The sequence below is a fragment of the Yarrowia lipolytica genome, chromosome 1E, assembly GCF_001761485.1.
Source record: "Yarrowia lipolytica chromosome 1E, complete sequence".
NCBI lineage: Eukaryota > Fungi > Ascomycota > Dipodascomycetes > Dipodascales > Yarrowia > Yarrowia lipolytica.
In genome coordinates, this window is record NC_090774.1 from 551,930 (window position 1) to 576,329 (window position 24,400).

At 50.0% G+C, this 24,400-nt stretch overlaps 13 protein-coding genes across 13 annotated transcripts; 6 read left to right on the top strand and 7 right to left on the bottom strand.

Moving 5' to 3' along the window:
• Positions 1 to 663: 663 nt before the first annotated feature.
• YALI1_E05538g (uncharacterized protein) lies at positions 664 to 1,914 on the bottom strand (the record flags this gene model as incomplete). Its single annotated transcript, XM_503546.3, has 1 exon — positions 664 to 1,914. The coding sequence occupies one exon, from the start codon at positions 1,912 to 1,914 to the stop codon at positions 664 to 666; it is 1,251 nt and encodes a 416-aa protein (XP_503546.1).
• Positions 1,915 to 2,527: 613 nt separating this feature from the next.
• On the bottom strand, positions 2,528 to 5,725 carry YALI1_E05576g (uncharacterized protein; the record flags this gene model as incomplete). Its single annotated transcript, XM_503547.2, has 1 exon — positions 2,528 to 5,725. One exon carries the CDS (start codon positions 5,723 to 5,725, stop codon positions 2,528 to 2,530), a length of 3,198 nt encoding a protein of 1,065 aa, XP_503547.2.
• Positions 5,726 to 6,496: 771 nt separating this feature from the next.
• Positions 6,497 to 7,249, top strand: YALI1_E05584g (uncharacterized protein; the record flags this gene model as incomplete). Its single annotated transcript, XM_503548.1, has 1 exon — positions 6,497 to 7,249. One exon carries the CDS (start codon positions 6,497 to 6,499, stop codon positions 7,247 to 7,249), a length of 753 nt encoding a protein of 250 aa, XP_503548.1.
• Positions 7,250 to 7,388: 139 nt separating this feature from the next.
• Positions 7,389 to 8,036, bottom strand: YALI1_E05599g (uncharacterized protein; the record flags this gene model as incomplete). The annotated part of the gene is made up of 1 exon (XM_503549.3): positions 7,389 to 8,036. The coding sequence occupies one exon, from the start codon at positions 8,034 to 8,036 to the stop codon at positions 7,389 to 7,391; it is 648 nt and encodes a 215-aa protein (XP_503549.3).
• A 234-nt stretch (positions 8,037 to 8,270) lies between these two features.
• YALI1_E05602g (uncharacterized protein) lies at positions 8,271 to 9,407 on the top strand (the record flags this gene model as incomplete). Its single annotated transcript, XM_503550.3, has 1 exon — positions 8,271 to 9,407. One exon carries the CDS (start codon positions 8,271 to 8,273, stop codon positions 9,405 to 9,407), a length of 1,137 nt encoding a protein of 378 aa, XP_503550.1.
• Positions 9,408 to 9,536: 129 nt separating this feature from the next.
• On the bottom strand, positions 9,537 to 11,102 carry YALI1_E05630g (uncharacterized protein; the record flags this gene model as incomplete). The annotated part of the gene is made up of 1 exon (XM_503551.3): positions 9,537 to 11,102. The coding sequence occupies one exon, from the start codon at positions 11,100 to 11,102 to the stop codon at positions 9,537 to 9,539; it is 1,566 nt and encodes a 521-aa protein (XP_503551.3).
• A 107-nt stretch (positions 11,103 to 11,209) lies between these two features.
• On the bottom strand, positions 11,210 to 12,619 carry YALI1_E05645g (uncharacterized protein; the record flags this gene model as incomplete). Its single annotated transcript, XM_503552.3, has 1 exon — positions 11,210 to 12,619. One exon carries the CDS (start codon positions 12,617 to 12,619, stop codon positions 11,210 to 11,212), a length of 1,410 nt encoding a protein of 469 aa, XP_503552.1.
• A 538-nt stretch (positions 12,620 to 13,157) lies between these two features.
• On the bottom strand, positions 13,158 to 14,483 carry YALI1_E05664g (uncharacterized protein; the record flags this gene model as incomplete). Its single annotated transcript, XM_503553.4, has 1 exon — positions 13,158 to 14,483. The coding sequence occupies one exon, from the start codon at positions 14,481 to 14,483 to the stop codon at positions 13,158 to 13,160; it is 1,326 nt and encodes a 441-aa protein (XP_503553.4).
• Positions 14,484 to 14,914: 431 nt separating this feature from the next.
• Positions 14,915 to 15,811, top strand: YALI1_E05668g (uncharacterized protein; the record flags this gene model as incomplete). Its single annotated transcript, XM_503554.3, has 1 exon — positions 14,915 to 15,811. The coding sequence occupies one exon, from the start codon at positions 14,915 to 14,917 to the stop codon at positions 15,809 to 15,811; it is 897 nt and encodes a 298-aa protein (XP_503554.2).
• Positions 15,812 to 16,220: 409 nt separating this feature from the next.
• On the top strand, positions 16,221 to 17,198 carry YALI1_E05681g (uncharacterized protein; the record flags this gene model as incomplete). The annotated part of the gene is made up of 1 exon (XM_503555.3): positions 16,221 to 17,198. One exon carries the CDS (start codon positions 16,221 to 16,223, stop codon positions 17,196 to 17,198), a length of 978 nt encoding a protein of 325 aa, XP_503555.3.
• Positions 17,199 to 17,389: 191 nt separating this feature from the next.
• Positions 17,390 to 18,452, bottom strand: YALI1_E05701g (uncharacterized protein; the record flags this gene model as incomplete). Its single annotated transcript, XM_503556.1, has 2 exons — positions 17,390 to 18,255; positions 18,416 to 18,452. The coding sequence occupies 2 exons, from the start codon at positions 18,450 to 18,452 to the stop codon at positions 17,390 to 17,392; spliced, it is 903 nt and encodes a 300-aa protein (XP_503556.1).
• Positions 18,453 to 19,038: 586 nt separating this feature from the next.
• YALI1_E05709g (uncharacterized protein) lies at positions 19,039 to 20,190 on the top strand (the record flags this gene model as incomplete). The annotated part of the gene is made up of 1 exon (XM_503557.3): positions 19,039 to 20,190. The coding sequence occupies one exon, from the start codon at positions 19,039 to 19,041 to the stop codon at positions 20,188 to 20,190; it is 1,152 nt and encodes a 383-aa protein (XP_503557.3).
• A 1,073-nt stretch (positions 20,191 to 21,263) lies between these two features.
• YALI1_E05731g (uncharacterized protein) lies at positions 21,264 to 24,263 on the top strand (the record flags this gene model as incomplete). Its single annotated transcript, XM_503558.3, has 1 exon — positions 21,264 to 24,263. The coding sequence occupies one exon, from the start codon at positions 21,264 to 21,266 to the stop codon at positions 24,261 to 24,263; it is 3,000 nt and encodes a 999-aa protein (XP_503558.1).
• Positions 24,264 to 24,400: the final 137 nt, after the last annotated feature.

A 24,400-nucleotide genomic window follows, 5' to 3' on the forward strand; every position in this document is an offset into this window, starting at 1 on the left:
TATAAGCAGTGTGGCTTCCCCACTATAGTTAAAAGTGGCTTAAACCAGATGTGGCTATGGGGCGGGGAAAAGTTGCGCTGACGTTTGTTGAGGGACGTCTAATTAAAAGCACAAGTAGTAGAGATGAGCTAACAGTAGGCCGCTGAGAATCACTAACCAATCATGTTGCTTGCACCTCATATGACAGGTTACAAGCGTAACATTGGCACGGTGTCAACAACAAACCTATAGCGATGTCACAGGTCATAGGGAATCGTATGTTGAGCCCCAAAATGTAACGTTTTGGTATTAGAGTATCAGGCTAGCAGGGTGAGGACACGCAGAGGAGTCTAATATACATCACAAGGTTACTACAAATACATTGTGGGGTGTCATTCAGATCAGGAGTGCCATCTCAAATCATCCCGCACTTACACCACCACTCTCTTCTCTCTCGCTCATCACACTCACTTTCCGTCATTACATCATTATTCATTACATTAAGTGAAATCAAAGTGTTTATCAATGGAGTTATCACTACGGCTAAGCGTCTTTTCGAGCGTGTCTGAAATGTCCACAGCGTTGGCGTTCTGGAACGCATGTTCAGACAAAAACCGGAGAATCATCAACCATTCCAAAACCGAAGGGGTCAAACAGCTGCTCATGGCAATGTGATAGAGCCATCTAACAACATTTGAAGAGCCCCAGATAACTGACGTTGATGTCAGTGTTCCACCAACGCTCCACATAGTCATGCAGAAACTTCTCGTCGTGCGAGTTGTACATCTCCAGACCTGTCTGAAGCACGTCTGCGTGCGCCAGAGTTAAAGTATGGTGGTTTTCGCGATATAGATCCCGTGTCACCAGACTCTGGACCGTCGCATTCAGCCGGTTGGTTATTTGCTGGAAATAGCCAACCAAAAGCACCTCGAGAGTTAGCGAGTCATCGTCCTCATCGTCAAACTCCAAACCCTCCAGATACTGTTCGTCCTCGATGGTGGAGATTTCGCCTGCCGAGGCCAGCCACAGCATGTTGTTTGCAAGCACCTCGTAAAACTGCCTCCATAGAGGTTTCTTGGCCGACGTTGGACACGGTTGACTGTGATGTGCTTGGGATAACAGTTGCTGGAACGCAGGGCCTCTTCCCTCTTCACGTACCGCTTTAATGAAATGAGTTAAAACATGATACCTTCTCGAGTCGCGTTGAGAGGGGAAACCGTAGTTCGTAATCTGCACTCCGTCATTCGATAGTTGGACAGCCACGTCGTGGTCACTCTTTCTGTGTAACATGATAGTGTCACTGGTGATGGCCAGGTAGTTGTTCATCTTCGCCAGACGTTCGGAATCTTGAACTGTGACGTTGTATTGTAAGTTGAGCTCCGGTAATGTGTCGCTGGATGCCCCCAAGAGTCCCAGTATATATACCAGCGATGTTGCCTGTTCCAGGGTTATTCCAGTGTCGTGGTCCAGCACTATGAGTAGACGGTTTCTGAGTAGCGTTTGTCGGTGAATCTCAAAAAACTCGGGCCCTATCATTGTCAGCAACGGTACCAGAGCATAGATGGGGTGTCGTTCTGGCGCCATTGGCTTGGGCCCTTTTGTTAGCAGCGACCAGAGTCCATTGAGCACTTTCACTTCGTCTCCCTTTTCTAGAGCCTTCATAGTTGTATCCAAGATATTGAGGTAATTCCAGGGCTCGTCGACAAGCACTCCCAGCGCAAAGACGGTATTTCTTCGCTCGCCCTCGTTGTTGCCAATGTTTCTGTCCACCACAACTGCCACTCCTGGTTGTCCATTGTGAGAGAGGTAGACCACATCGTCCTGCTGAAACGATGACGGAATAGCCTTGTACTCGACGCCGCCTAGCCCTTCGCCAAATCCTTTGAGTATCGAATGGCCCAGCTTCACGTCAAAAGTGGCATAGAAGAGCTGCATTCTGAGTATCGCATGTATGGAGTCAGTCTCTGGGTGGTATGTTTAACTTCCGACAGGCTTAATAAACTATCGCCGAACACGCAAATACGGGGTAAGACGTGATACCAATTTGTAATATTGTACGAGAACACGGAATATGTTAATATATGACAAACAGAGGTGGATACCGGGAATTGCGTAAGGTGATATGGATGTTAGGTCTTTCTTGCCACAGACAATATATACTGACCTACAAATGTACTGGTATCTGTACCCTCATGATTGATGTCATAAGGTCACTTAAAAAATAGCCAGGAGTAAACAGTGTGGTTAAAATTTATAATATATAAAAAATGAAAAAATACAAGTAAAAGAAAAGCAGCTTTTGCACCAGCACTGTAACTCCGATACAGGAAATCGAAATCTGGTCTCCATGGTTCTCGAGTATGAGAGCGTGGTATGAGGGATCGAAACGCTGTTTACGTAATTGTATTTGAGTGCAAGAAAAACCCGAAGAAAAAAAGTGAAAACATATGAAATAAAATGGTACTCTACTGGACGGGGTAGCTACTCGTACACCCCTGCACGCCGTCCAACTACTGTATTACTTAAGTTTTATGCTATATAATTACATCTACTTGACCAGCTCGTTAACAAAAGCGGAAAAGTACTTTTTGAAGTCCTTGTTCTCCAAGGTCTTGAGTTTCTCGACGTAGTCCTTGGCGGCGTTGTCGGGCACTCCAATCTGAGGGAAGTACTGCTCGACTAAATAGCTAAGGAACTGGTCTCCCTTCTTCAGATAGATGTGCTTCTGAATGTTTCCAAGCTCCGTCACCAAAATCTTACTCTGGGCGTCCTGCAGATTGAAACCCGACGAGGCAGGCACCTGCCAGCACAGTCCAGAGAACTCCAGCACAATCTGCTCGAAGCCGTCAATCTTCTGGCCTTGGTCAAACACGCTCTCCTCGGCAGAAGCAGCTTCAAGCTCACCGTTGCCCCACAGCTGAATCATCTTGGTGAGACAAGAGGCAGCGGATCGACAGGTATAAATGTCGGTGGGGTCGGAAGCATAGTGGATGACTGACTTGATGATGGAGTCGGCCAGTTGCTTGTCCTCGACAATGGCTCCTCCCATTCGATCTCGTAGAATCTGCATGATGAACATGAGGTATGCACGCTGGATCTCCACCTTGAGCACCTTGTCGTCAGTGTTTCCGGCGTCTGCGGACGCAGACAGCTCCTCAAGAGAGGCAAACACACGCTGGCAGAGTGGAGACAGCAGAGATTTAAGCATGTTGTAGACACCCTCGTCGTTTCGGAAGGAATGCAGCAGATGGCCAAGGAAGCCCAGGAAGTCGGCAAGCTCGGCATGAGAGCATCTCTGAAGCAAGATTTGGATGAGAGTGGATATCTCGGAGAGAATGGAGGAGCCCAGAATGGGCACCAGACGGGTGAAGACCGTTCGCGCAGCCTCCCGGACCTTGGTATCAGGGATTCGGTCGAGGGCTACATTGACCACCTCGGCAGAGTTTTTGAAGAGCTGGAGAATGCCGTCCGGCAGCTTGTTAGAAGATCCATCCAAGCCGTGGGCGAAAGTGCCAATCGCAACCAGATTATGGTGGACCAGAGTGATGGACTCGGCGTTGGGAGGAGACACTCCAATGGCCTTCTCCACAGCAGTAAAGATAGGTTGGAGAGTCTGTTCGACTCCGTTGGTGGCAGATGCCTCGTCAAGAATGGAAACAAGGATACCAGACAGTTCGAAGAGGTTGAGCTGGGCGTTGAAGGCCGAGCCAGCGCTCTCATCATCGGAGTCAGTGTCGTCCTCAGTCTGGATGACTAGCAGGGGCCGGATGGAGTCCACCAGCAGCTGAGCGACCTGGCCAATCTGAGGCTTGACAGACTTGCAGAACTTGTGGAACAAGATCCAGGACCGCATTTGAACCTTTGTGGACTCGGAGTTCTGGATGCCCAAAGGTGAGACGAAGAACTCCAGCACGCGGTTTAGAAGGTTGGTGTTGTGTTGCGAAAAGAGCGAAGAATGTTTGACGACAATTTCCATGAACAGCAGATGCACGGCGGGCTGGGGGCATTGAGCCACGGCGTCAGAGGCAACCATCTGGAAGAACAGGTTGTTGAAGGCCTGGGTAGCGGGTGACTCGTTCTGCCCAGTCTTGACAGTGGATAGAGCGCCCGATCGCATGGCCTCGGACAGGGTCTGAAGCTCAAACATACCCAGTTCGATGTCTCTCCAATCAGCAGTAGGAGGCAGAGAGAGAGCCTGGGAGATGACAGGACAGACGTCATCAAGGAACAGCTGGTTGTCGATAGATGCGCACATATCCTGCAGGTTTTTGAGCCGTTGTCGCAGTTCGCAGAACTCGCCATCCTCATCCTCCTCCCACTCTTGGTCGTCAAGGTATCTGCACTTCTTCATGACAGCCTCAAGAATAGACCGGACCACGGCATGGCGTTGGTCGGAAATGAAGGTTCTGTCAGCAGGGAAGTTTTCATACTGGTCGGCGGTGTTTTTTGTGAGTCTGTTGGGGTTGATTTTGGCCTTTTCTCGCTTGGAGTCTCGTCTAACCAGCTGCAAGTAGGAGCCCACAGAGGGTAGAACCTGGGACGAGGTGTCGTCGTACTCGTTGCCGAGGTAACGCAGCAACAGAGGGAACATGTCCAGAAGCAGAGCCTCACAGTTTGCGCTGAACTCTTGGCTTTCTGTTTCGACAATGTGAATGAGTTCGGAGCCGATGGAGTTGGCCAGCTTGGCAACCCGCTCGTCGAACTCAATGTCTGCAGACTGCGATAGAGTGTGAATGATGCTGGTGAGGTTGAGCGACTGGATGAGCTGAAACTTCGCGTTAGGGTACATTTTCTTGGCGACAATCTCACTGAGACAGTCGCAGGCGTGAATTCGGGACTTTGGAGAGCTCAGCAGGTTGAAAATAGCCTCCAGCGCCTCGGGCTCTGCAATGAGGGTCAGCTCGGCCCAAGAAACCCATCCTCCGATTACGCGAAGAGCGTTGTTGACAATCTCAGTGGCCAGGGGCTCCAGTTGCTGGTCCTTGTAGTACATGAGAATCTTTTTCCAGGAGTCTGCCAGACGGGCCATATCTCGGTTCCGGATCAGATCCTTGAGGTCGTTGTTGCGCGACTGAACCGCAGGATCTCGAATAATCAGCGTGTCTCCAATCTCTCGGTGGATATCGTTCAGTACGCGTAGGTACAGATCCGCCGCACGCGGGTTGCCAAACTGGTTCTCGGGGCTCTCCAGTAGCCGCTCAAAGTCGTAAAAGAAGGTGTCCCAAATTTCCGTGTAGGTCATAATGAACAGATAGGCCAGGGTTTCACCCAGCTTGTTCTTCATGTGGACTGGATCATCAGCAAAGCTGACGGCCTGGCCGACATTGACGTTGGCCTGTCCCTGGCTGAGTCCACTGCCCATTCTCACGTATGCAAAAAGGTGATCACGCACATAGACAAGCTGCTCACGGTTGAGCCGACCCAGAGCCTCATCAATCACCTGAAGACTAAAGTATCGCGCAGCATCACTTCGCTTCCGGTCTCCAGCAAACATCGCCAAGCACATCTGCCAACCTTCGTCAGACGCCTTGACCTGGTTGCAGAAATCCAGGGCCTGCTGTCGCACGGCCGGGTCGCCGACGCCTTGGATCGCGATATCTACCGCCTGTTCGATTTGGTCTTCCATTTGGTTGATGTTGTGAATTTTATGAAAACCACGTCTTAGTTGCAAAGCTAGATTTGTTTGAAAAGTTACCCGGAAAATTACACACTGTGGCGAGTCACGTGCAGTTGGTGGGGCAACCATACCAAGTGGGAAACCTCTCTGCACGCGTGGTGACTATTTTCATTTTCTCTGTAAGCAGGAGCTCTTCATATCACGCCCCATCAATTTAATGAATTTTACGTGCAAAAATTTCCGCCCCGCAAAAAGTAAGGACCCCTTAGTTATTACTTGTACTCTATTCTTGACACCCAACTCTGTACAAGTATGAGGTTGTTGACAGTGTATTTACTATGTGTTGGACTGTTTGTGAGTCTGTCTGTGCAGGTCTGTGCCTTAGAGAAAAAACACCAACTCTGTACGTAAGCCTATTTCTCTTGGGTGAGAACCTGTCCACGTCTTCAAACTTTGATAGTATGTAGTGCGCATCACGTGAATGACATGATAAGCCGACTCGGCATGAGTGCGGAAATGACACCAGCGGGGTATATATGGCAATGACGATGGTATTTAGCTGGTCCGATCTTGATCCCACGTTCGACCGAACATGTCCCGATCGTCGCCACCTCTTGAATTACACCACATCCCCCAAAACATTCTTCACATTCTTGCTCCCGATACTGGATGTTCCTTTGATTAAACTTCGGGTCACCTACAATCGCCTCATCCTCTCAACCGGACCTCCACTTTCTACACCAACCACACATCCCTACATCAAAAGACGTCCAAACGCGGTTCTTTTGAAGCACGGAAACCAGCAGGACACTCCCCTAGCATAACTCGTCACGTGACAATCCTTTTTATCCGCCCTACATCCAGAGTTGCGGCTTTATCCAGCCACCCACCACAGCCATCATGTACCGACCCACAACCGCTACCAGACTCAGTGTGGCTCCCTGCCGACTCATCATAAGACACAAGTCATCCAAGTCACCATCTCCCGCCTCCAACGTGGCTCCCCAGCCCGTGAAGAAGGGCGAAGAAGACGAGGTCAAGGCCGACGCCAAACCCGAGGCAGCTAATAAAGCTCCACAGCCCAAGACCGCCTCCACAACTGCTACATCCACATCCACTACATCCACCGCTGCATCTTCGCCTGCCCCCTCGGCACCAGCTCCTCCATACGAGAACAACCCTTACATGTTCAGTCGTAGCCACTTCACCCCAAACTTCTCGCGACACCAGAGTGGCAACACTTCGTCCCCCACCCGCATTCTCGGCATCCAGCCACACCCCTTCACCGTCAAGGAACACACCGGAGAGTCCATGAACGAGATTTTCCTCCACAAGGCGCTCGCCTCACACATGCAGCCTCTGCTGCTGAGCCTGGACGACCGAAAGAGAGAGATCCCCAGCAAGGTGTACAAGTTCCGAAACCAGCGACAGGTTCCCAAGGCCGAAAATTCGCTGTGGCTCAAGTCTGTGCTGCGACAGCAGACGCACTCAGACATGGACCTCATTCCCCAGGAAATGCTCCAGCAGATGGTGCCCTTCCGGCCTCTCAGTGACGTTACCCGAAAGTTTTGGGACGTCAAGATGAAGGTTGACTTCAAGCGGCAGCAGCAGCGGAAGCAGGAGCCAGAAGAAGAGGAGGATGACTCCTACTGAACGCTTTTTTGAGCGCCGATTTTGTGTCTCACTTATATTCTAGAATGAACCCCGCTATATCATACTGGGAACATTAGAGTCCAGTTCCCACTAACTCATATAACTTATTGATTTATTACGACGTTTTGTACCAACTACTCTAGTTTCCCGATGCATACTTGTTGACGTAATATCGAACCAGACCTTCCATGGCGCTTTCGTCGCCACATCGCACGAGATTGGCTGCGTCAATGTTAAGAGGCGAATCTGGTTCTGGCAGAGATAGCATGGCCGACACTGCGGTGCATGCAGAAGAGATGGTCCATGCTGGGGACCACTGCGTCTTGAGAACGTCAATGCACACCTCTCCGGTTTCAAAGTGGATGTTTGGGTGGCAGATTTTCGTTCGGAAAAACATGGTCGGTGGCTGTAGCGGGTAGTTTTCGGGGATGTTGATTTCCACCTGCCAGAGACCGTTTTCATATGCAGTGCCCTCGGTTCCTCTCATGACGGCAGTCCATTTGTAGAGATTATCGCCGTCGGCTGTGAGCGATGCTAGGCAAGGATTGGGGTCTTTCTTGTATGCTGCCAGCTCCTTGATGAGTCGTTTCTGGGAGGCCATTTTCAGAGCGTATGATTGTGCTTGAGTAGATGTTAGGGCGATGGCTAGGGCGGCAAGAGCGAGCTTAAGAGACACAAATGTGACGCAGAAGACAAATAACAGAAATGCGGCGGTAACGAGATAGCTCAGAGAGGTTGCGACGAAAAACCAGACGTTGACGGTGGAGATCCGAGGTAGAGATTTCATGCGATGCAAGCCATAGGTACAGTAATATATCACATGCGTCAGTTGGGAGGAGAAAAGTGCTGTGTCACGGGGGTTGGGGTCCAACCTTACACGCACTGTAGCTTAATATCAACGGTCGTCCTGGGGGGCGTTGGAGTAAGGTTTTTACCTTGCATAACCACACAGAATAATCGGCATCGCGATACTTAGACAGCACTACAGTACCACTTCAACACAGCGCACAATTTTATCAACATGTCACACTCACACCCGGTACGGCGAATTCTGTCGCCCAAAGATCTGGAAATATTTGGCGCCAGTGACACAAAAAAGCAAGTGTTTGGGTTCGTGAAGGTGCTCAACTACTATGTGGTGGGCAAGGGCAACTCATACGAGACGCTGAAGCACCCAATCATTGGCAAATTGGTGGCCATTCTCGACAAGGTGATTGATCTTGTCGCCAAGTATCCGCCTGAAGATGCTACGTCGTCACGGTTCGGAAAACCTGAGTTCAGAGATTTCCATCAGGCTCTGGAGGAGAACGCCAAGGACTGGATCTCGGATTTGGGAGAGTTGGAGGACTGGCAGCTCGTGGAGCTCTGTACATATTTCGCTGCCTCTTTTGGTGACCGAACGCGAATTGATTTCGGATCTGGCCACGAGCTCAACTTTATCTGTTTCCTCTTCTGTCTGAGGCAGCTGGGTCTGCTTGATGTGCCAGAGTACAATCCTGAGGTGCACGATCCAACAGGAGAGGCCAAGAATGCCAAGTGTGTGGAAGATGAGACTGATTCCTCTGCAGCAGTTTTGACGGTGTTTGTCCAGTATCTTAAGACCATGCGTGCTGTTCAAGCAAGCTATTGGCTGGAGCCTGCAGGCTCTCATGGTGTCTGGGGTCTCGATGACTACCACTTCCTACCCTTCATGTTTGGATCTGCCCAGCTTGCATGCCACAAGTACCTGCGGCCGTTATCCATCCACGACATGGAGATGTTGGATATGTGGAAGCATGAGTATCTGTACATGGGTTGCATCCACTTCATCAACAGTGTCAAGACCACTGCTTCTCTGAGATGGCATTCCCCCATGCTGGATGACATCTCCGGAGTCAAGACCTGGGCCAAGGTGAACCAGGGTATGGTTAAGATGTACGACGCTGAGGTTCTGAGCAAGCTCCCCATTCTCCAGCATTTCATGTTCGGTCAGCTGATCAAGGCTCCTGAGGGGGTGTCACCTCCTCCTGATCCCAATGCTGAAGTGCAGCACATTCACAACCATTGGGCTGACTGTTGTGGAATCAAGGTGCCCAGTGCCATTGCAGCCTCTGAGATGAGCCAGAAACCTGGAGATCTGCGCAAACTGCGTGGTTCCGGTGTTTTGCCTTTTGATTAGGCAATCCCCAGCTTCCATTGGCACGAAATTATACAATAGATAGGCATATAAACTACGATACAATACAGGATGAGGTAATGATTAGATGATATGGCGAATAAGCAAAATAAATATAGGTGACCGGGGTAGCTAGACCTCAGAGGGATCTCCGAGGTAGAAGCACTGGAACGAGAGGCTGTTTACAGTGGACCCAACCAAAACGCCGTTTCTCTTGTGCCAGACAATCTTCTTTCGATCATTCTGGCCCACGGGTACCGTGCAGAATTGAAAGGTAGACATGTCTAGCACACCTCTGGAGAAGACCAGGTGTTTGCCAAACTGAACAGGGTGTACGTCGGCAACGAACCCATACTTTTCGGGGATCAAGTAAGCCTTGACTGAATCAGTAGAGCAATCGTAGATTATTCTCCACGATGCGAGCCTACCCTCTTTGAATATGACCAGGTTGTCTCCAAAAGTTAGAATGCGGTGATGCCACCACTGTTTTCCTCTCAAATTGCCATTCTTCTGCGTTCGAGAAATATGGCTGACTGACAGAACAAGCTTATAATGAGGCAGGGGGGAATTTAGAGAGCTGGTCAGGAGGTAAATGTAGTGAACATCTTCCTTGTATGACTCCACCAAAAAGAGATTCGAAGTTGGACTTCCAGCCAGTGCCAGTGCGTACTTCTCGTTTTTCTGAGGTAGAAATGTGTAGAATTGTGAAGCGTAAGACGCTTCTTTCACGTAGGGCTGAAAGCAACGAATGATGCAAATCTCTGTGGGTCCTGAGAGAGAAGCCTTGTAGCTGGTGCTGAAAAGAGCAGCAACGACTCTGTTGCTAGATGCCTCACCGAGGTGGAAGTAATTCGAGCAAATTCTGACATTCCACCAGTAGCTGGGATCGCCCACATTCAAGCAGTCTGTGTTTGGAATGGTGCGCAGAGTTGTGTTAGTCGATTTGTCCTTCGACGCACGAGGTGCTGGCTGGTGGATCCAAGGAGTCATGGCGCCGGTTATGGGATTGAAGAAGGCATGGGTGGACTTGCCAGATATGACGTAGCCCTCAGTGATGGGATTCACCACAGACCCGGGGGTATAAAGCTCCTGCGACACCTTGAGAGTCTCCTGGAAGTGGCTGGAAAAGTTCCGTGGGTCGTACTCTGTTGCACTCTTGGGTTCGAAAAACAAGTCAACCCAATCGAAACATTGAGGTGGGTCGACTGACTGATCAACATCTGTGGAATCACCGGTATCACCGACCATCATCCATCCGGGAATGAACTTCTGAGGGACAATCTTGGTCGCGACTTTCTCCTCGGTAATCTCCAGAGTGGTATCATCTTCCGAGGGGGGTTGCGTGGTCTGTGTAGTGTCGGACTCGTGGACAGCAGCAAAGGTAGTCTCCCAAGCCTCGGGAGCCAAAGGAAAGACTACCCGAGATTTCTCAATGGTTTCAATGTCCCATTGGAAGTCAGCAACAGGACCGTCATTGCTGAAGTCGACCTCAAAGGCGGTGATGAGAGGATTGGCAGCAACAGGAACAGGTTCGGTGGACTTGGGTCGTAGCGTGGCCTTGCTCTTGGCCGGTGGCAGGGCCTTTTTCTTGGAAATCTTGAAGCTGTGGTGGATTGCCATCGCGTATGGGTGTCCGGATGAGTAAAATACATACATTGTGATTCCAATTATATAAATATTGAGATGATTGCAAGACATTGGCCCTGTAACGGGTGACAAGCTGATAATAAATATGAACAAGTGCGGTTGAGGCACACTTCTTTGTTCTGCGCCATACCTGACTGCAGCTGATAAGGACGGATTTTTTACCAAGCAAACCGCAGCTGTGCAGCTGTGAATACGGGGGGCTTCCACTTGAGGAGCTCCGAGTTGACCTTTCGGCGCCGCTTTTTGAGCATCTTTTCATACTTTTCGCACACACTGTCTGTCAAACAAATGATGTGTTGGCCCTTGTAGTACTTGAGCATGTTGTATGTCTGCAGGGTATGCAGCACATCTGTAGTGGTCATGGCGGTCACGGAGGCAATGTCTTCGATTGTCATCTCCTGCTTACCCTTCTCCATGAGCAACTCAATAATGGTGTCTGCCCAATAGGCTCGGTATGACAGCAGACCCAGATCTGAAAGAGGCTTTTCTGGGGAACCAGTCTTGCCCTCAGCCTTGGAAAGGGCATATGAGAAGTCAATAAGAAGGCGGCCATAACCGTGACGCTGGTATTGCGGCAGTGTGAGAATACAAGCGACATTGTATCCCTCAGCAGACTCCTTCTCCTTGGAAAAGTATCCTACCAGATGGTGACCCTTCTCATCTCGTCGAGTCATGCAGTAGAAAAGGAAGGGGTCCACATCGTAGTAGAGAGTCTTATGATCCAGGAAAAGCTTTGAAAGGAGACACAGGTTTCGGCACCATGTTCTCTGCTTTCTGCCGTCAATCTCGAAGAAACTGACTGCCTCATCTCGATAGATTTCGTTCCCAGGAGGATGTCTCAGAGTGGATTTGGATCTGAACCGCTCAAACTGCTTCTTGGACCCGAAATAACACAGGGTAAAGTCGCAAATGTAGATTTCATCTTCTTCGGTCAGCTCGATAGGATAGGGAGAAAAGTACCACGGTTCGATGACATGATTGCCTAGAACAATTCTCTGTAAATTTCGAACTCGAGCCACCTCATGACTGCTCTGTGTCATACTTCCTCCAGTTCTGAGCTTCTCAATCTCCTCGTCACGGTTGAAATTGTCGGGGTCCTGGGTGGTGCCGTTAACCTGGAGGTTGTCCAGGTCCATGACATCTTCCGAATTGGCTCCAGGAGTAGTTGCAGCCGAATCTGTGAGCTTCTGCTTCTTGGAGGGGTTCTTCTTCTTCTCCTTGCTGCTCTCCTTTGCAGCACCACTGAGAGGCTTCTTGGGCTTCTCTGGCTCGGGCCAAATGACACCCTGTGACAAGTCGACTCGAGTAGCCGCAATACGCTCATCCAGACGCTTGTTGAACTCGACGTAGTGCACATAGAACTCGAGGTTACCACGTCTCATTTGCACGCTGAGAATTTCAGCAACTCGGTCCTCACCGTCTTTCTCGACGTGGACTTTGCAGCCCACACGGAGCTCGTTGATTGCCACGTTCATGTCGACCTTCTGAACGGGCGCAGGAGTCTCCTCGGACCCCGAGGCTTTGCCGTTGGTTTTGCCGTTGGGCAAGTCTGCTTCTGCGAGAGCCATCTTTGGAGGTGTTGTGAGCGACAGTAAACTGCCTGGGTGTTATATAGCTTCGTCGCGCTATTGCTCGTTGATGTTCGGGTGGCGACAAAATTTTGATAAACTGAAAATAGTTATGGTCACGTGATGTTGGGAGATGAGTACAGCCACCTTAATAGAGACAGGAATGTGCCAGTTACTGTAGGGGGGAATTTACGAAATATCGTCTTGTTATATGATATTATTCAGTTATTAAATCTGCGATTATATTGGTGAAACACACATATATCCAACTGTACAAGTACAATGTACATGTAGTTGTTATTTCATTTTTATTTGGAGACCATCCATTTTTATGTTTCCGGAAAAAAATGAAAATTGTATAAGTATGGTTCTGGAATTGGGTCCATATACTGTGCCTGTATTGGTACCACTGGCCTACAAGTAGAGCGAAGGCTGAAAAGGAGGGAAAGCAAAACAAAAGAATGACAACGCCAACCAATACAATTGTACTTGTAACTAAAAATACATTAAATATGCGAAATTCTGATACACCATCCCTCTAATAGGTCTGGTATATCTTGGGTTTCCATTCGAGACCGGGATCACTTTCTGCTGTGGCATTGGGCTTCTCGCGCCACATTTTGATGCTCTTGTCAGCCTCACAGGTGATGAGGCGAAGACCAGTCTTGTCGAAACTGGAGTCGAAAATACCGTTTTCACTCTCGATAGATCCTGGGATGGGAATAGACTGGGTGCTCTGGAACATATGTCCAGTCTTCCAGTCATAAAAGCCAATAGAGCCGTTGTCGCCTCCCGAAAACATGACGTTGTCTTGGTTAACGGACAGGGTATTGATGATAGCGTTCTGGTCGTCGTAGTTGAGCACTAGATCGCCCTCGGGACACTTCCATTGCTTACTGGAGTTAGCAGAGGCCGTGGAGAAAGTGAACTCCTCGGGATGTAAAGTGAGGCCTCGCACACTCTTCTTGTGATGCGTGAGCGTTGTCATGGTCTTCCCGGCCTGTAGGTTCCACAGTCGCACAGTCTCATCTGCCGAAGCTGTAATCACCTGGGGTTCAGAGGCCTGGAACTTGACTCTGTTGATAGTCGACTTGTGTCCACTGAGAACAACCACAGGGTCACGAGTACGAATGTCCCACACACGGGCCACAGCGTCTCGACCAGCAGACACTAGGACATCCAGAGTAGGATGAATGTCCAGCGAGTAGACTGCAGAGAGATGGCCATGGTAGTGTCGAACGACCTTGTTAGTTTCCAGATCCCAACACTTGACCATCTTGTCTTCACCTCCCGAAAACATGTAAGGATGTCGTGGCGACACTCCCAATGCTCTAACACCCATAATGTGTCCTGTGAGAGTCAGTCGCAATTTTCCTGTAGCCAGATCCCAGATCTTGATAGTCTTGTCTGCAGAACCTGTAGCAAACCACTGGTTCTCTGGTTCAACACAAACAGATCTCACCCAGCCCTGATGGCCTGTAATGACTCTGTAGATCTCCCATGGTGCGTGCCACGCCGGTTTCGACTGTGTAAGGTTGGCTCCGAGATTAGTGAGACTGTCGTGTGTAGTTGGTTGGCTTGCAGAGGGCGTGTGTTTCGTGAGTGCCGAGGAAGAAGCTCCCATCAGAGCCTTCTGGCCGCTCTGAGATCCTCCTGCGATTCGCTGGACTGCCACACCTCCTGTGGCTTCCACTGCCAAACCCTTCTCTGCCATTTTGGCAGCCACCTGCTTTGCTAGGTATGGTGGAAGTTCGAGGTTCTGGAACTCCCTGAGTTTTTGAGCACGTCGGATATTTCGAGAGGGTTCATTTTCGCCGGTCGCGAGAGTACCATACTCTGGAAACAGGTCTTTGGCGACAGGCATGTGTGGATTACAAGTTCCTTGTAGTCTCTGATTATGACGGCTGAAATGTTCATGCAAGTTATTCAGATAGCCTTGTACAGGTTATGAGTGGTGTGAGCAGGGGAACAAGTTGGAAACTGGATAAACGAAATATGATTGGCCAGATTCAACTCTGCTTCAAAAATGAAACAATTCTTCTTTCACACTCCAGATATTACTCCCCCTGAGCCTCGTTTTCGGTTACTGTAACCCTCCCCTAATTATCGTTGTGCTCTTGAACTGGGAGGCGTCCACATAAACTTTTACACCATTTCCTCTTTCTCCCCACCGCAACCATGTCCAACAGATTATTGGGAGTCCTTACAAGTGAGTATTGAAAGGCTGGAAAGGGAAGATGAGTCCATACATAAGTTCAATGTGCCATTGCGAATATCCTGACACCAAACAATGGCATGTTTGCCAACTTGGCGTGGGGGTGCCGCACCGCACATCCACAGCAACACGCAATCTCGAGACCCCATACTAACCCAGCCATCGCCATTCCTGTCGGTGTTGGCATCACCTTGATGCAGTCCGCCATGTACGACGTTCGTGGTGGCTACCGAGCTGTCATCTTCGACCGTCTTGCCGGTGTCAAGCAGAACGTGATCGGAGAGGGAACCCACTTCCTCGTTCCCTGGCTCCAGAAGGACATTATCTTCGATGTCCGAACCAAGCCCCGAAACATCGCCACCACCACCGGATCCAAGGATCTGCAGATGGTTTCTCTGACCCTGCGAGTTCTGCACCGACCCGTCATTTCCCAGCTTCCCCACATCTACCAGTCTCTTGGTCTCGACTACGACGAGCGAGTCCTGCCCTCCATTGGTAACGAGGTGCTCAAGTCTATTGTCGCTCAATTCGATGCCGCCGAGCTCATTACCCAGCGAGAGGTTGTTTCCGCCCGAATTCGAGAGGATCTTGTCAAGCGAGCCGGTGAGTTCAACATTGCCCTCGAGGATGTCTCCATTACCCACATGACCTTCGGAAAGGAGTTCACCAAGGCCGTTGAGCAGAAGCAAATTGCCCAGCAGGATGCCGAGCGAGCCCGATTCATCGTCGAGAAGGCCGAGCAGGAGCGACAAGCCGCCGTTATCCGAGCTGAGGGAGAAGCCGAGTCCGCCGAGGCCATTTCCAAGGCTCTTGAGAAGGCCGGTGATGGTCTGCTCTTGATTCGACGAATCGAGGCCTCCAAGGAGATTGCCACCACTCTTGCCCAGTCCAACAACGTCACTTACCTGCCCAAGGGAGGCAACGGATCCAATGGCGCTTCCTCTGGCAACTCTCTTCTTCTCAACGTCGGAAGATAATTGTATATAGATATTTTGTAACTAAACTTGACACACTGAATGATAGGTTTTGATGATTTCGATGCAAGTACAAGTAGCGCCACTGGTACTCGTAGTGTAGCGATAGCGTGTCCAGATGTTGGTTATAATATTTGTGGTCGTGGAACACCAGACTTTATGAAGTGCATTCGTACCATAAAGCTACAACTATGAAAGAATATTAATAATAATTGGGAGCCTGACAAAAGAGTCCCTTTGCAATATAGGAATATTGACTCTACGATACTCCTGTCTCTTGTACCGTTTGTTGTGTTGTCCACATTGTCCACCCCAGCTGCTTCACTCACTCACACCATGAAAGTTCGAAAATGCAGGACAGGAATAATTATTTCTGGGTGTCGTCTGGGAGTCTGACACAACACCATACGTCATGTTATCGGTATATGCTGACCAGCACCGGGAGGCGCCGTTCCCGAAAAAGGCATACAAAGCTGAGCTTCAAAAAACTACGGAAAACGCAGGACTAGGCCTACAGGTGTCCGAATTCCTGAGCGAGGCTGAGATCATCCACTCGCTCTATTACCGGTACCGAAATGCCCACCATTGCGCCGAATGGTTCAGGCCTTTCTCGATGTTACATCGACGGGTATCCCAGGTTGCAAACTGGATTGTTGACTTGCACAAAGCCACCAAGAAGCGTGCTCCTCGACTGATCACTGCTATCAAGATATCGATCCAGAAGATCCAGACCAGGTACCTCCAGCCTGCCTTTTGGAGCTTCTACAGCGTCCTGGCTCTAGGACAATACGTCACAGTTGGATTTGCATTGCTAGGAACCGTGGCAAGGATTGCCAGCCTTTTAGCACAAGTTCACCCGATACCCAGGACAGTAGGAAAGGTACTCGATGCAGCTGTTAAAAAGGGAGCTGAGGTCATGTCCGATGATATCGGTGAGGTTCTAGTTAGGGTCACATCTGAGAAGCCTGCAAAATCTGACAAGATCAAGAAGATGACCAAAAGCACAGTTACTAAGACTACCACGGGAGGAAAGAAGCTGCTTAAGAACATGGACATCGACGATATCTTCTCGACCAAGAAGAAGACCAAGAAAAACATAGAGAAGCCTAGGGTTGTTGAAGAGAATGTTGAAGAAAGTATTATCACAAATGATGATATTGAGGATAATTCTATGCTGACTGAGCCAGCGCCGAAGGCCAAGAAGGTCAAGGTGGCCAAGGTGGAAAACTTCTTTGAGGAATCCAAGGACAAGAAGAAGAAGAATCCTGCTTCTCTAGACGATAGTCTGGAGCCTCCGAAGAAGAAGAAGAAGATACTGGATTCAACAGACGGCATGAAGAAAAAGAAGAAAAAGTCTAAGAAGAATGCCATCGACGATATCTTTGGCTAACCGCATACCCATATTTAATCATTGCATTTATTAACACTGTACACACTGCATCTGGCGTAGGTGACCCTTGAGAAGTATCAGGCTCATATTGTATTGTAACATTTTTTTTTACAAGTGTTGTGTGTATCATTGTGGTTCTCATTGTATGCACTTCATTAAATTACTGATTCATCGAACTATTTACATGGAACCTACAGAGAGGTTCCCTCCAAAAAATGCTTTGCCCAGTTGGGCAGCACAAATGATGCCTCGTGGATTTCCTTGTTATAGTATCTGACCAGACTGGACTCTTCCTCTTGAGTCCACTGTCGCTTGGGGATCTTGAGATTGGTCGGCTTCTTACTGCAGACCATCAGACCCAGCTGGCCAGAGGTGTAAGTGGGCAACAGAGCAGCGCAGTATTCCACAGATGCGAAAACACCCTTGCAGATGTCACGGAGTTGCTTGACAAACTTGAAGTTGAGCCAGACGTTCTCCGAAGACTGGGTGATAACAATACCGTCATCATTGAGGGCGGTGTGCAAAAGCTGAAAATACTCGCGCTGGAAGAACTTTTCAGCAGGGCCATCGGGGTCCGAAGAGTCAGTGATGATGACGTCGTACTTCTCATCACTCCGGGCAACTTCTCGGATGAACTCGAAACCGTCTCTGATATGAACTGTGACCTTGGTGTTATCGAAACCTACGGCCATGTTGGGGAGATACTTCTTGGAGAGCTCGATGACGCTCTCGTCAATCTCACACAAATGTGCAGCCTCCACAGACTCATGCTTAACGATTTCTCTGAGAACTCCACCATCTCCGCCTCCAATAACCAGCACTCTCTTGGGACACTCATGCGACATCATGGCTACATGGCAAATCATCTCCTGGTACGCAAACTCATCTCGCTCAGACACCTGTACCACTCCATCCAGAACCAGCACATTTCCGTACTCCGTGGATCGAAACACAAGAACATCCTGGAACTCGCTCTGCGAAACATGCAAAATTTCCTCGACCTTCAGCATCAGGCCCTGGCCTGGAAAAGAGTCGGAAACTTCAGTGAACCAAGAGTCTGTGTTAGTATTGATCAGATGCGCAACCAGAGAGCCTACGGTGGTTTCTGACACTCATTCAGCCGTGGTACTTCACTCTGAGTCAGGTCTGATCTGTAGGCCTCATCTTGAGGCACTTCGGTATTGCGCCCACGAACCCCCTCCAACGCAAATACTCACTCTTAATACTGGCGTGTTCTAGTTGCTTGACCGTCATGATTTCTGCGTGCAAGGAACCGTCAGGAGTCTCAGAATGGGGATATAGAAAATAATTTAGGTCCAGAAAAGAGTGCAGTGAAGTTGCATGAAAACTCAACTGTATATCCATGAGGCATGTTCCAGGCAGGTCAACCCGCCATGTCCACCTTGTGAGAGGATAACAGAGCCTTTCTGATATTTTTGATAGAGAAAGCACTTAAGTTAGAATAATGATCCGGCAACGATCTCTTTGTACTCGCACGAACAATTTTTACATCCAGTCCTGGACACATCTTCCATACAAGATTTTTCTCTCGGCAATTTTTTGCGCCGCACTAAAAGTCAGATAGAGATGATAACAATTAGAGTTGCCACGTGACCAAAAGGGGTGATTTTTGATCCTGACAATTACTCATCTTGCTCATTAGAACCAGCCCTTGTACCATTTTTCCGTCGTCCTAACACCTGTGGCTCACTAATGTGGTGCTATTTCCAATCCCAAGTCGGATTACGTAATTCATGCAGGATGCCAAAATTTATCTGAATCTTAATCGGAATGATTTATTCACACAACTGAGGCCCTAACGAGTGTTCAAAGTCGCCCAATGAAGCATCCTTATCACATCGTGTCTCTTTCTCCTGACGGAAAGACCATGTACGCCGCTGCTGCGCGACAGGTGGATCGAATCTGCCTCGAGACCGGCGAGTGCAAGTCCACTGTCGTTGAGGAGTCTGCCACTCGAACAACCACCAAAACCGGAGATAAGCCTGCTGCTGCCAAACGAACCAAGTACCTGCCTACGTCTGTGTCTCATGTCAGATCTCTGCAACTTTCCAAGGGCGGAAAGTATCTGCTGGCCACCACAGACGAGACCAAGTCTCTTGTTCTGCTTGATCCCACAACCCTTGAAGTGATCAAGAAGGTGCAATACCCCAAGAGACCCAGCGCTGTCGCTACTGACAAGGAGGATCTGAACATTGTTCTTGGCGACAAGTTCGGAGACGTGTACGGAGAGTCTGTGGAGGATCTGCTCAAGGTGGAGGGAGAACTCAAAGACGAGCCTGTGCTGGGCCATGTCTCCATGCTCACAGCTCTGGAGCTGGGCTACGACTCCAAGGATCGACCTTACGTCATTTCTGCCGACCGAGACGAGCACATTCGAATCAGTCGGTTCCCCGCTTCCCACGTCATTGAGCAGTTCTGCTTTGGCCACCAGCAGTTTGTCTCCAGCCTGTTGATCAACGATCTCGATGCCTCCATTCTCTTCTCTGCCGGTGGAGATGACGAGATCTTTGTGTGGGACTGGCTCAATGGCAAGCAGCTGCAGAAGCTGTCTCTGCGAGAGCACGTCGAGAGCTACCTTAACGAGGCCCACATTTATGTCGACAAGAAGGGCGTTGCTACCACCCACAAGGAGATCACAGTGTCTTCTCTGCAGCAGATCAAGGACACTCCTTACCTGCTCGTCAACGTCGAGAGCACCAACGCTATTATTGTGCTCAAGATTGTCGACAACAAGCTGGAGGTTGCCTCTGTCTTCGCCACTGAGGCTCATGTCATTTCTTTCAGCGTGGCTGGCAACCTCCTGGTGACCTCTGAAGTTGGCTCTGAGGGAGTCAAGGCATACACCATCACCGACGGAGTCGTGACCAAGAGTGACAAGGAGATTCCCTTTGGCTCTTGCGAGTACGAGGACGATTCCGAGCTCATTTCTCTCTTCAGCACCAAGTCGTTGCGAAAGCGAGGAGAGTTCTAAGTGGTTTGTTTCTTGACGGGGTTCTAACAATGGAGGGAGGTGTTACTTGCAAAGAGTAGCCAGCATATGTACAACAATGCCTCGAGGAGGTTTAAAAGTAACTATTGAATACATGATAGATTTTTATTGATTGAACAGACGTATCCTAGTGTACTTGTGACAGACCACACACTTGGAGGGCTGGCCCCATCAACTAATTTCTCCTCTATTTTTAGTTTAAGTTCACAAGGTTGGATTTTTTTTCGGGGAGTGTCTCAGGTGGCTTCAGCGCATACTGTATCGAGAGAAGAACACCCACGTCACGTTTCGTTTCGTGGTTAGGTTGCCCAGCTAAATGAAAAATAGGCCGATCATCATCCTTCCACGTGATATCTGAGCTGTGTAGGAGCTCAAGTTGACTGTTTTTTTTTTTGCTTTTGCCACCCCAGAACGAATACGAATACCTAAATACACGTGCCCTCAGCGCAAGTGGACTCACCACATCGTCGTGGGCTACAGTTCAAGGGCACCATCTACGGCTCTCTCCACACGTCGTTCTTTTTTCCTTAGCCTTTTTTGCAGTGCGCGTGTCCCAAACCCCAGCTCTACACACCAGCACAAACAAAGTTAAGCTCAGGGTTGTCGTTGAGGTCGCTTACTGTAGTCAGTGCTCGTATGGTTCGTTCAATTTTCGCCAAAAATCGTTTTGCCTTTGTATCTTGGGAATAACATCAACTGTGGTTCTTCAACAGGCCTAAGGAACGAAACAAGCCGGACCAAGATCAGGTTCAAGGTGAGTACTGAGAAGGAATAGAAGGCCTAAAGGCGCAAACCGACAGGTGGCAACAGCTCCACACCGACCACGAAGGCCACGAAATCAAGGGGTCCTAAAGTTAGTCTTTGTGGCCTCGACGGTCAGCGAAAACGCGAGACCACAACGCGATCAGAACCAGGACCTAAACAACACAGGACGGGGTCACAATAGGCTTGAACAGCAAGTACAAGCTGTGATCTCTCTATATTTGATTCTCAAACCACCCCTGACTACTTCAGCGCCTCTGTGACACAGCCCCCCTATCATCCGACTAACACAGATGCTACAAGCAGCTATTGGAAAGATTGTGGGATTTGCGGTCAACCGACCCATCCACACAGTTGTCCTGACGTCCATCGTGGCGTCAACCGCATACCTCGCCATCCTCGACATTGCCATCCCGGGTTTCGAGGGCACACAACCCATCTCATACTACCACCCTGCAGCAAAATCTTACGACAACCCTGCTGATTGGACCCACATTGCAGAGGCCGACATCCCTTCAGACGCCTACCGACTTGCATTTGCCCAGATCCGTGTCAGTGATGTTCAGGGCGGAGAGGCCCCCACCATCCCTGGCGCCGTGGCCGTGTCTGATCTCGACCACAGAATCGTCATGGACTACAAACAGTGGGCCCCCTGGACCGCCAGCAACGAGCAGATCGCCTCGGAGAACCACATCTGGAAGCACTCCTTCAAGGACCACGTGGCCTTCAGCTGGATCAAGTGGTTCCGATGGGCCTACCTGCGTTTGTCCACTCTCATCCAGGGGGCAGACAACTTCGACATTGCCGTGGTCGCCCTTGGCTATCTTGCCATGCACTACACCTTCTTCAGTCTCTTCCGATCCATGCGAAAGGTTGGCTCGCACTTTTGGCTTGCCTCCATGGCTCTGGTCTCTTCCACCTTCGCTTTCCTGCTTGCGGTGGTGGCTTCCTCTAGCCTGGGTTACCGACCTAGCATGATCACCATGTCCGAGGGCCTGCCCTTCCTCGTGGTCGCCATTGGCTTTGACCGAAAGGTCAACCTGGCTAGCGAGGTGCTCACATCCAAGAGCAGCCAGCTCGCTCCCATGGTGCAGGTGATCACAAAGATCGCCTCCAAGGCGCTGTTTGAGTACAGCCTTGAGGTGGCCGCCCTGTTTGCTGGCGCCTATACCGGAGTTCCTCGACTGTCCCAGTTTTGCTTCTTATCTGCTTGGATCCTCATCTTCGACTACATGTTTTTGCTGACCTTCTACTCTGCTGTCCTTGCTATCAAGTTTGAGATCAATCACATTAAGCGAAACCGAATGATCCAGGATGCTCTCAAGGAGGATGGTGTATCTGCTGCTGTTGCCGAGAAGGTAGCCGACTCTTCTCCCGACGCCAAGCTCGACCGAAAGTCCGACGTTTCTCTTTTTGGAGCCTCTGGCGCCATTGCGGTGTTCAAGATCTTCATGGTCCTTGGGTTCCTTGGTCTCAACCTCATCAACCTGACTGCCATCCCTCACCTTGGCAAGGCGGCCGCCGCTGCCCAGTCTGTGACTCCCATCACCCTCTCCCCCGAGCTTCTCCATGCCATCCCCGCCTCTGTGCCCGTTGTTGTCACCTTTGTGCCCAGCGTTGTGTACGAGCACTCCCAGCTCATTCTGCAGCTGGAGGACGCCCTCACTACCTTCCTGGCTGCCTGCTCCAAAACTATTGGTGACCCCGTCATCTCCAAGTACATCTTCCTGTGCCTGATGGTCTCCACCGCCCTGAACGTCTACCTGTTTGGAGCCACCCGAGAAGTTGTGCGAACCCAGTCTGTGAAGGTGGTTGAGAAGCACGTTCCTATCGTCATTGAGAAGCCCAGCGAGAAGGAGGAGGACACCTCTTCTGAAGACTCCATTGAGCTGACTGTCGGAAAGCAGCCCAAGCCCGTGACCGAGACCCGTTCTCTGGACGACCTAGAGGCTATCATGAAGGCAGGTAAGACCAAGCTTCTGGAGGACCACGAGGTTGTCAAGCTCTCTCTCGAGGGCAAGCTTCCTTTGTATGCTCTTGAGAAGCAGCTTGGTGACAACACCCGAGCTGTTGGCATCCGACGATCTATCATCTCCCAGCAGTCTAATACCAAGACTTTAGAGACCTCAAAGCTTCCTTACCTGCACTACGACTACGACCGTGTTTTTGGAGCCTGTTGCGAGAACGTTATTGGTTACATGCCTCTCCCCGTTGGTGTTGCTGGCCCCATGAACATTGATGGCAAGAACTACCACATTCCTATGGCCACCACTGAGGGTTGTCTTGTTGCCTCAACCATGCGAGGTTGCAAGGCCATCAACGCCGGTGGCGGTGTTACCACTGTGCTTACTCAGGACGGTATGACACGAGGTCCTTGTGTTTCCTTCCCCTCTCTCAAGCGGGCTGGAGCCGCTAAGATCTGGCTTGATTCCGAGGAGGGTCTCAAGTCCATGCGAAAGGCCTTCAACTCCACCTCTCGATTTGCTCGTCTCCAGTCTCTTCACTCTACCCTTGCTGGTAACCTGCTGTTTATTCGATTCCGAACCACCACTGGTGATGCCATGGGCATGAACATGATCTCCAAGGGCGTCGAACACTCTCTGGCCGTCATGGTCAAGGAGTACGGCTTCCCTGATATGGACATTGTGTCTGTCTCGGGTAACTACTGCACTGACAAGAAGCCCGCAGCGATCAACTGGATCGAAGGCCGAGGCAAGAGTGTTGTTGCCGAAGCCACCATCCCTGCTCACATTGTCAAGTCTGTTCTCAAAAGTGAGGTTGACGCTCTTGTTGAGCTCAACATCAGCAAGAATCTGATCGGTAGTGCCATGGCTGGCTCTGTGGGAGGTTTCAATGCACACGCCGCAAACCTGGTGACCGCCATCTACCTTGCCACTGGCCAGGATCCTGCTCAGAATGTCGAGTCTTCCAACTGCATCACGCTGATGAGCAACGTCGACGGTAACCTGCTCATCTCCGTTTCCATGCCTTCTATCGAGGTCGGTACCATTGGTGGAGGTACTATTTTGGAGCCCCAGGGGGCTATGCTGGAGATGCTTGGCGTGCGAGGTCCTCACATCGAGACCCCCGGTGCCAACGCCCAACAGCTTGCTCGCATCATTGCTTCTGGAGTTCTTGCAGCGGAGCTTTCGCTGTGTTCTGCTCTTGCTGCCGGCCATCTTGTGCAAAGTCATATGACCCACAACCGGTCCCAGGCTCCTACTCCGGCCAAGCAGTCTCAGGCCGATCTGCAGCGTCTACAAAACGGTTCGAATATTTGCATACGGTCATAGGTGTACAATAGTGAAGGAAACAGAGTTAATAAATATATACAATTAGTGTACGTACATCTGGTAGAACAATGTGTTGGCATAATTAGGGACGGTATGAACTGAGTCCTGCCAACCTGATGCTAACTAATGTGTGGTTG